The following is an 11,089-nucleotide window of genomic DNA, read 5'->3' as shown; positions in this document are numbered from 1 at the left end:
GCGGGACAGCCGCTTCCGGTCTTGCGAAATATTCCCCTTGTAGTGTCAGCCATGTTTATTAACCCTCACCCCGTTGAGGGGGGAATATGCTCCCCCCTGCGGTTTTCCTGACGCAGCGCCGCTAAATTTTCAGTACCTTCCCGGGAATCAATTTGACACCTTCACACAAAATTTCAACTCTTAGGTCACCTTAAGTCAGAAGTTATTGAGGTCAAACTTAGGTAATGTTCAAGCAAAAACGAGCAAAAAACATGAAATCTTGAAATGCTCACAAAAGCTACAGTTGACAAGCAACTTCAAGTTAATGTGGTCGCGTAGAGGAAAGACGGCGCTACAAAACTGTTATCTCAGATTTTCAAAATTTTGGGATTTTGACCCCAAAAAAATAAAGAGATGATTTATTTTTTAGGTCACAATAGGTCACTGAGGTCACCCTCAGTGACCATAGCTATGTGACCTGCCTGACCTGGTATCAATGACCTCAAATAGCAAAATATGTGTTTTACGGACCATTACCCCATCGGTGATTTTCAATAACATGCCTTTTACTCGATTTTACAACACATTTCTTGAAATGCCTGTGAACGGTGAAAATTCGACCTTTGGCCTGACCTGCGAGGTCATCGGTTGGACCGAGGTCAATGAAATTGGGTCACAAGGTAGTTCCGTGATAGGGCTATCCAACACCGTTTGAATTTTGAAAATCGGCCAGTGACTTTCCGAGATATTAGAGGGGGCCGAAACGCCCCCCCCCCCCCTACGGGTGGTAGGGTTCGCCGATAGCCCCACGGGCGCGGGAAAATACCAATATTGGAGTGGTCAAAATATTAGTTGAACTACATTCAACTATAGTTCACGCATTCAATCTTCAATTCTTATAATAAAAATTCACGTGCGAAGAATGAATAAACGCACGTGAACTCTAATATGCAGTCAGATGTGAAGAAATTTCAACCATATCCCATACCGCTAAATGTTTCACCGAGACTTTGGTATTGAGTTGTGCTTTTCACAATGCTGGCCGTGTTGTGCAAGTTATGTAACAAAATTGCGGCCTATCTGGATGAAATTTGATTGTTCTTTCTAATGAGCGGCTTTCAAAAGCTGTAGGATGCACGGTTGCAGAGATAAAGTCAATCTTAGTTGGGACCGGTGGGCTCACTTTTTTATCACCCTCGGTATTTTACCATTGATGGCGGGCGTTGATGGCGTTGTAGTGAAGGGATTAAATAAAAGAATATCCGTTCTATCCAATTGTTATATTGGTTCACAGTCCTTGGTCGTAGCTATGTCTCAACTCTCTGCTAGAGCTTATTTCTCACAAAATCCATTAACAGGGATAAGAAACAGCAAAAACTCCCTTTTTCAAACGATTCCTCTCAATCAAACTGGCGTAAGCTGACAAGGTTACAAAAATATATCAACATCTTTTTGTAAAATACACTTTGGATCGGGGTCAATCAATGAATGATTACAATAACCAGGACATCAGTTGACTGCTGCAAAGGAAAAGAAATGTTGCAGCCAACCCGGATCCGATCGTCAAATCAACAAAACAAGATTTATCAATCACGAGGAAAATAGACGAACGGAATAAAAAGTAGGAGTTCATTTTTAATGGTTTTAAAGGGACTATTCCACCTTCTAAAATGTTGTTAAAACCAGTTAAATTGTGCCCGACTTTATAGATTGGATGACCAGGAACACGGTTCTGGCATTTATTTTTCATTAAACATCTTAGGCTTCCCATATTCCAAACACAAACTTTCAAATATGTGACGTCACAGCCCAAAATTACCTCCTTCCCCAGGCCACATTACTGTCATAAAGCTGATTCTTTTTACTCTGTAGGCACCACAACAAAGTTCAGACCAAGTTTTAAGCGATTTTTCAACGAACAAACCCATTCAAATCAGAATGACTAAACGAGGTGACGTCACACTAACGGTCGCTCCATGTTGAAGATAGGGCCTTGTACAAGGCCCATTTTCAAATGAAGGGAACGAATTTCTTCAACACCAAGAGGCCGCGGGGGTTGCAACCTAGATAGATAGTGGTTTCTGAACCTCGCCGCAAACTTGGCTATCTCAACTCAAACCCCATGTTAAAGGTGGGATAGTCCCTTTAACGGTTTTAACCTTTAACATTAAGAATGGCGCATGCAGGAGAATATCTTCCGTCAGCTTCCAGACAAACGATACGTCATAACATCATTTTTATTATGGCCCAGAAGTCATATGTCATATATTCGATAGTAATGAGCGGATGAAATCACTTCAACTGTTTTCCATGCGCCTTAGTAGTTAGGTACATAAATGCATAGCGGAACTTTCAACACTCGTGATGAGGATGACTGATTCCATCCTTGTATTTCCTCTCCAATTTCAACTAATCTTAAGAACATTTTTAATAAGAAGTCTCAACTGCAAAAAAAACATTGGGATGACTTTCGGCTGAATTTAATATCAACTCGCGTCCTAATTGGGGGGGGGGGGTATTTTGCCTCCCCCCTGGTTCTTCTTGAATAGCGAATAAACGGTGGCGCGCAGCTCCGCCAAATTTTCAATACCTACCTTCCGAGACATGAATTTGACACATTCACACAAAATTTCAAGTCATAGGTCACCTTAGGTCAGGAGTTAGGTATTGAGGTCAAACTGAGGTCATGTTCGAGCAAAAATCAGCTAAAATCATTAAATCTTGAAACGCTCACAAATGCTACAGTTAACAAGCAATTGCAAAGTTCTTTATGTGGTCGTTTAGAAAAAAACGGCGCCACAAAACTGCTTTCTAGGAATTTCAAAATTTTGTGATTTTGATCCCCAAAATACAAAGTTTTTTTTATAAAATATCAAAATAATCCCAAAAGTTCTACAACTTTTGAAAAACGGTATTTGTATGTCCCTACCCTCTTCCATCCACATACCAAATTTTAGATCGATACCTCCTTTTTTGGCCAATTTATAGCCAAAAAACCTGCTTAAATTTGATGATGTCAAATTATCAAACACAATGTTTTGCAATTCTAGACCACCTAGGGCAAAACAAAGACCAATATTAGACTCCCCGTGACGAGCCGCATCGAACCCATTTTATGCAAAAACATCAAGTTTGAAATTTGACCTAATTTGAACTGACCTTGAATTGACCTTCACCAGAACATAACCTGGCCCTAAAGGTTGCCTGACCCATATTATCGCATTTGTCATGTAAAATGGACCATGCAACATGCATCACACACTTCCGTGTTGTGACCCACAGTGACCTGACCTCTGTGGCCTGACCTGGTATTAGTGACCTCAAATAGCAAAATATGTGTTTAACAGACAATTCCATGTCGATGCTTTTCAATAATATGCCTTTTTACTTGATTTACAACACACTTCTTGAAATGCCTGTAAACGGTGAAAATTCGACATTTGACCTGACCCGTGACGTCATCGGTTAGACCGAGGTTAATGAAATTGGGTCACAAGGTCACAAGGAAATTGGATAGCCCCCATCGGGGCTATCCAACACCGTTTGTTGCTTGTCTCTATGTTGTGTGGTTCTCGAGATTTTAGGCGGGGGGAGGCAAAATGTCCCCCCGCCCCCACCCCTATTAGGACGCATTGCTCGGCAGACACCATCAGGGCGCGGGTTAACCCACAGGGTCTTTACCAAAAAAAAAAAAAAACTCAGAAGACGCAACACCATATTGTATTGACAAAGTCATTCTAATAGAAGTGCAGTTTCTGTCGTTTATTAGATATAAGCAAAGCAATTCTTACTCACCTAAGGGTTACAAATGTCCCAGCTTTAACATGTTTCTCCACTGCACTGTTCGGTTTAACATCAATGAACCCTTGAAGAGAAACAGCAGCTTCGTCTAGTGGATCGTGATTTATCCGATTTCGTGAGGGATTGTTTGATGCACCCCACGGCTGGCTTTTAGCGTGTCTGATTGCAGACGAGATCGCGGCCAAGGATGTCTCGTTAAGTGAAATAATCGCATTTATATTATTACCCGGCAATTATATCGCCATATATGCCTCCCAGTTACGTGCATACGTCACTTGGACCAGCCCGGATCCATGCTTGAATAAACGAGACAAAACAAATCCCATGGAGAATGCGCCAGGGGATAAGCCGCACTTCGTGGCAGGAGTGGGTATAAAAATTGGCTAGACAGCGTCTCGATAGATGAAAAACTCTTGCTGCTGTCCGGATACTTTTACAGTATTTGTTATGGAGGTTACGCCTGACAGGGATAGAAGAAGCAACAATGACATACTCTGACAATGACCAAATGCAGGCATGCGGAGATGCTGAGATATCTACCGATAATTATTCTAACAGCCTATCTACTCGCAAGCAGATCACAGAATTTTCAACATATTAACCCATGACGACTTGTTTGGTAGGCAAAGCTTCTCATTTTCATACTAATTAATTAATTATATCCTGATTTTTATGATGAGCTTGCTAGTGACTATTGCATTAGACGTGGACTTCCCACTGTTAAGCGAAGTTGTGGTGGCGTCATCTACAGTCTACATCCATTGTTTTGAGTAATTTCCGCCAGAGGCGCTGGATCATCAACTTGACATACGAGCCAGCCGCTCCCGTGTCTAGCAGAGCACGCCTAGACGCTTCAAAATTAGATACGACCGGCTTCTCTCATTGCAGGAAATGCGCTAGTTTTTCCCGCGAAGCTCTAGCTTTATCAGGGGTCAAACGGCTGGGGTGATCCTATCGACATTCCCCCTATATGTTAGCGGTTGTATAAACATTAAACGTCATTACGGGTGAGGGGTAAAATAATCTGCATCACTGGCACTTGCTAAAAGGTGAGTTTTAGCTGCGTTCGTGATAAAACTTTGCAGCGTAAAGAGCATTCATAATCGTTTACATACATTTATTGCAAGCGAAAACTTTCCAGCAGCACCATTTTTCACACACAAATGACACAGTCCCACAATCACAGGGCACTTCACAGACCGCCCACCCTGCACAGTGCACACATCACAGTCGGTCCAGTCGAATCTCACAGAGAAAGTGCCGATCTCTGTCACACTCTGTATCATTCCAGCCCTCCAGACTATTCCTCGGTCCGTAAATATGAGCACAGTGCTCTCCTCGGAATGTGGGCTCACCCCGTCTCCAGTCCGTGTAGTCCAGAGGCGATCCGTCCACCCACCCCCAGCGCCGTCCTGGCAGCTGGATCAGACCGATCCACACGCGATCCGAGTCGTTGGCAGCCACCAGCTCTCTGACGAGTCCATGGGTAGCCGGGTGGACGGATCCCAGCCGCGCACGCCCGTCCAGCTGGGCGCAGTAGTGGTGCGCCTGAAGCCAGGTGGCCGTCTGAGGAGGGATGAAGAAACAGCTGCTTCCTTGCTGCCTCCAGCCGGGTGGACAGGACGGCGGTGGCGGCTGCAGCTTCCCCAGCAGCTCCTCCAGCTGCGTCTCCAGGCGCTCCACTGGACCGCAGAGTGAGCTGCGGGCCTCTGACACGCAGACCTGCGCCAGGCCGCTCACCAGATGAGAAGCCAGCCGGTCGGGGGCGGGGCTGCGGTCGGCGGTGGAGGCACCCGATAGCAGTGGCACGCCGAGAACAGAGAGGGCGAGCAACAGCAGCATGTCTTTGGCCGAGCGCATGATACGAGGTGACCTTTGTCGGCACGTCCGCCCACCAGACTGAGACAGAAATGTCTCTGCTGCTGCTCCTACATATGTATATCAAACGATTGTTTAGAGAAGCTGAGGTGCATGGAAAATCCTTTTGCGTCATTTAGGTGTCCATCGGGTAAATATTTGGAACTTTTCTAGTATCTACCATGTTTCAATTTCCACCCTCGTGACCCAATCTTGCCAATCTGCTCTTATTCATCGAGCTACGTTCTTATCCTCGGGAAAGAACTGCAGCCGTACAACACACCAAGTAACGAACAATCAATACAAGACAAGTACCTGATACCCTGTTAGTTAGAAATAAACACAGATTGCAGAAAGCTCTCCAGCACGCAATGGCAGCTGATACGGCCGGTTTTCTCGGCGTTCCCTCGTCAGGTATGAACAAAGCTACACCAGTATTGGTGTCCTGAGGCTTACCAATATCGCAGTAGCATGTCACGGTAGGCAGCAACTGGATAGGTGACTGCCTATTGAACTGACTCCATAATACGGCCTCACCCGAGACCCATTTCGTTTGTGCAACTTTTCAAGCGATTACTCACTACTTCGTCCAGTCCGTGCTTCGCCCTGAAAAAATGCATCTACTTCAATAACCAACGCTGCGCAGCAGCCGATAAATACCGACGTTTCAACATTTGTCCGGTATTTCTGAGCTACGGGAGGCGAAGCAGGTAAATCCCCTAGTATTTTCCAGATCAGGGGCGCCCAGGTAGCACACCTCCAATGGCGAGGGGAGGCCTCCCTGGGTCCAGGTGGTTAAATGGGTAGTGCCACAGGACTGGCTGGTGGTGAGCGGAACTTGGATCGGCGAGTGGGTGACGAGCGGCGGCGGAGGAGACAACGGCTGGTGAGGCAGCCTCAGAGACAACACCGAGGCAATCCGAGACGACACTGAGGTGGGTACGGGACACAAGGCGATAGGGATAGTGGTTTGCTTAAAAGTACTAACGCATCTAAGCAGTTGTGTCACTTCATATTTTGTCATCCGAACAACTGAACAACCGGAAATAAATTTCAAAACAGGAAAAATAGCTTTAAATTTCGGGTCAGGTAAAAAGACAAAAAGAAAGCCGCGTCCCATGCCAACGATTTGACATGGGTGATTCCTGTGCTGAAATTGAATGAATTATTTCTAAAGTCGAAAGTCCTTTCATAATGTCATATTCCGGCTACGTTACGGTAATCAGACTAGACAACGGACCCTGGACAAGACTAAAACATGCAATGTGTGAACGAGCCGAGATAGATTCATATGATTTTCAACTCCTCTTTTACAGGCAATATGAGGCCCAATGCGACTGTAATTTTTGTGCTACAGATCATGATGCTGGCTTTCGTTGTCGCCACCCCACCTAGAGGTATGTATTTGGTTTTTACGTCCATCTGGGTCATGTTATAAAGCCATATTTTATTGATGACATCTGCCATTTGGTGTAAACGGTCCGAGTCCACAAATCATCCACCAGGCTTACGAACACCCATCTCGATCGGGACCGTTCACCGTGACAGTTAAAATACTGATAAATTGGTGGTTTAGAGATTGAGATTAGAGTAAAACAATGAAATAGTCATTACATTACTTCACAACATTGAAATTCGAAAAAAACATTGATGTAATATGAAGTTATCATCAGCAATAGGTATGCAAAAAAGTATAAACATTTTATTGTCATGTTGTAGTTGGCATATATGGTACATTATCATCAACAAACCCTTCAATTATCCACTCTAACCATCTTAAATAAGCAACACAGTCCAAACTGTAAGAATTGGCGTCAATATTTATAAAGTGAGACCACAGGATATGTAAGTCGACGCCACTGGCCAGACAGCCACTATCCAGCCAGACGCCAATGCACCGTTTATAAATATCTGATATATATAGAGAACGACAGTTGCCGGGGGACTTGCTGTGCAATGCAGCACTGGCAGGTTTGAACGAAACTCAAATCTACTGGCTTCTTAACAACAACACAATGAAAAGTGAAAACCAGGCTGTGTTAGCTTTCCAGATGAAATTGCATTTCTAGTGCTAGATGGACTGTACATACATAATATTAGTGGTGTCAATCGGTTACCGAAAATTTCGGTTACCGAAAATATATGCTGACCGATTTGGTAATCGGTCGGTCAGGCCCCCCAAAAATCGGACACTTTCGGTCACCCTGCCAGTGAAACCATTTTCAAAAAGAGAAAGTATTCCATTTTTGCCTAGTTAAAATGAAATTTATTGGGATGTTAATGATAGAGTTGCAAAATTTCCCCCAAATGTCAAATGCCACATTTTGGCAACTTCATTAGCCATCCCACCCAGCAGGCAGCAGCCACCCATTGTCCAACCACAACTACAAGCAGGCTGATTTTGACTCAGTTGGCCCCACAAGTACACACAATTTTGAAACTCTATTCCAGTCTAACTGTTAAATTTCACCTGTAATCAAAGAAGTATTGCCTGCAAAAATCATTATACAGTCATCAAAAATGCAAGGACAAAAATAACTTGAATTACTGAAATGTGTTTCTGAAGACTGGACAGTTAGCACTTAGCACTTAGCAGTGATCACATTTACATTTCACAGGTGTTCTTCTATTCCACATTCTCCTTAAATATTGCAGGTACCAACCAAATGTTTGGAATCTAGATGACCACAACATAAAAACATAGGAATCTTGACAAAAACTACAGATTCGGCCCATGTCCAATTTCTGGAATCTTCCACGGTTGGTTGGTTGGTTTGGGTTAAGCACAACATCCAGTGGACCAAGGTGCTAACCGGAACTTTCACGCTGTTCCAAGCGGTCAGGTAGCGGCAATGCCACGTGCATTGCCCGGGAATCGAACCCGGATGGCCGAATCTAGAGGCAAGTATCTTACCCCTAGACCGGAATGCTCCCCAGGAATCTTCCACATTCCAAACACAAGGAAGGATTTCGAAACAGATGCGCCATAACAGAGACTTTAAACCAGCTGATAAAGTTGCTGCAAAAAATGTTTTGGATTGTTACATGCTGACTCGTGAATTATTATTATTTTTTATGTAAATGATCCAACACGATATTTAATTCTAATGAAATCAACATTGTGAGTGTAATTCACTACAAGAAAATTAATTTCCTTCCAATAATTCTACCAAAAGGGCATATAAATAAATATTACGTCATCATCATACATCCTTTCGTTAGGGAAGAGAGGATCTTAAAAATCAATCCTTGGTTCTTCTATTACTTTTGCGCCACTTTGGCGCCACTTTGTATTAGTTTTGTCTCTGCATATTTTGTTTTCTTGTAAAGATAAGAAAAACAAGAGATAAGACAAAGTGCCTGTTTAATGAATTTTCATTTCATTTTTGAGACAAAATTCAAGCTCAGAGCTACCTAGCACCTGCCTTTTCAGCTGGATTTTCAGTGTCAAATTCTTTGTAGGGTATCTCAGACCACATATCAATGCTCAAGGCAAGTTTCCAAGCAGTTTTGATGTGTTTTGTGGTGTGTTGATTCCGCCTTTTCTCCTAGGGAATGTTGTCATGAACATAGGTACCTATTACCAACCATTTGACTTACTAATTGATCGTGCTTTTGCAACATGAATGAGCATTCTTCCTTACATAGACCACAGTAGATTCTTGACAATTCTAATTAACCAAATCTGTGAAATGCTGAGGTCCATGTGTTGCTACCCTCAGCAATGTAACTTCTACCACAAAATGTATTTTGCAGTGGCTAAGGATTGACTGAACTTGGACTAAAATGCCATTTCCCATTATTTTCCATCAGAATTTGCCAAATATTTTAATTTTGGGGTAGAGTAATAGCAAATAGAATTTCGGTCAAATTTCGGTCAAATTTTGGCTTGGGATTTATCGGTCGGTATTCGGTCGGAAATTTTCCCCAAATTTTGGTTTCGGTCGGTATCGGTCAGACATTTTTGGAAAATGACATCACTAGATATTAATAAAACAAAGAGCAAGTCATATCAATTCATGATCTTTGCTTTACCGTATATGAATGTGTTATAAATCATCACAACGTAAAACAGATGCATCGAAAAATTCGAATGAATGAATGAATGAATGAATGAATGAATGAATGAATGAATGAATGAATGAATGAATGAATGAATGAATGAATGAATGAACGAGTAAATGAAGTAATGAAAAAATGGATCGATGAATGAATGACAAAATGAATGGAGACTGAATGAGTGAATAAACGAATGATTATATATGTAAATGAGCAAATGAATGAATAAATGAACGAATGAATGGATAGAAAAATTAGCTGCATTTTGACCCTCATCTTCTAAATGCTTGTCTCAGTTCCAGCGCACGGATTCTGGTTCTACAATTTTCCAGCCTCGCTGACCTGTGACATGTGCCCGCAGACACTTCGGACGCCGGAGAGAAAGCCATCGCCAGAGGCTCCCGCACCGTCCGCAGCCCCCAGTTCTTCCGGCCCGTTCAGCCTGGTCAGGTCGGCCGGCCCGGAATCCCAGGAAAACCGGGGAACCCTGGAAAACCGGGTCTTCCCGGCAGACCCGGCAGGCCAGGCCGCTTTCCGGGAACGTTCACACCCCACACGCCGCCAGGAAACTTTGGTCGGCCGGGCAACTTTGGCGCTCCGGGGTCGTTTGTGCCGCCCAAACTGCCGTTCGCCGCCACCTTTCAGATTCCAAACCCGCCCAACCCCGGCAGCCCCGGAAACCCGGGCAACCCCGCCGGCCCGGGAAAGTAGAGGCGACGCAGTGAATGTCGGGGCAGCAGAAAAGTGGTGCTACCTACAAATGCTGATGATTGAAGGGTCTCCTTAGTCCTTTAGTTATACCTGTGTAGCAGCGAGGTCACTCGAAATCAAAATACAAGTCAGAAATGGCCAGAACTTTCGTAACTTTAACTGTTACTGCCAGGGATGCGGAGCCGGAGCCGGAGCCGGAGCCGGAGCCGCCGGAGCCGGCATATTTTGCCCGGAGCCGGAGCCGGAGCCGGAGCCGTGAAACAATATAGCCCGGAGCCGGAGCCGGAGCCGGAGCCGTCAAAAAAGGGGGCGACTCCGGCTCCTTTTCTCAAGAGGAAACAATTATTTACCTAGTTCGGTTTGACAGTACAAGGCGTAAAACAATGTGGTATTCAAAATAGCCTTGTTATACAAATACAGAAGCAACGTGTACCAATCCCATCGCCTTTTTTTCACCCGTATTTAATTGATCGCATAGGGGATGTACTGAGTAGAAGCCGGAGCCGGAGCCGCCGGAGCCGGAGCCGCCGGAGCCGGATCATTTTACTCGGAGCCGGAGCCGGAGCCGGAGCCGCCATGACATTTCACCCGGAGCCGGAGCCGGAGCCGGAGCCGATTTTTTTCTCCGGAGCCGGAGCCGGAGCCGGAGCCGTCTGAAATTTCCACGGCTCCGCATCCCTGG

At 44.4% G+C, this 11,089-nt stretch overlaps 1 protein-coding gene and 1 long non-coding RNA gene across 2 annotated transcripts; one reads left to right on the top strand and one right to left on the bottom strand.

The window, feature by feature from the left end:
• Positions 1 to 5,004: 5,004 nt before the first annotated feature.
• On the bottom strand, positions 5,005 to 5,640 carry LOC122375489 (C-type lectin-like). The gene has a single exon (XM_043354899.1). It carries the CDS (start codon positions 5,638 to 5,640, stop codon positions 5,005 to 5,007), a length of 636 nt encoding a protein of 211 aa, XP_043210834.1.
• A 675-nt stretch (positions 5,641 to 6,315) lies between these two features.
• On the top strand, positions 6,316 to 10,568 carry LOC122375497. Its single transcript, XR_006255410.1, has 3 exons — positions 6,316 to 6,347; positions 6,954 to 7,034; positions 10,058 to 10,568. It is a non-coding gene; the product is annotated as an uncharacterized LOC122375497 (long non-coding RNA).
• Positions 10,569 to 11,089: the final 521 nt, after the last annotated feature.

This window comes from Amphibalanus amphitrite, unplaced genomic scaffold (genome assembly GCF_019059575.1).
Source record: "Amphibalanus amphitrite isolate SeventyFive unplaced genomic scaffold, NRLGWU_Aamphi_draft 001853F_arrow, whole genome shotgun sequence".
NCBI classification, from domain to species: Eukaryota; Metazoa; Arthropoda; class Thecostraca; order Balanomorpha; family Balanidae; genus Amphibalanus; species Amphibalanus amphitrite.
The sequence above is the reverse complement of the archived record's forward strand: the minus strand, read 5'-3'. Positions and strand labels throughout refer to the sequence as shown.

Bases quoted from the DNA above. Each gene is read 5' to 3' on its own strand.
- LOC122375489 (XM_043354899.1), bottom strand. From the start codon at position 5,640: ATGCGCTCGGCCAAAGACATGCTGCTGTTGCTCGCCCTCTCTGTTCTC.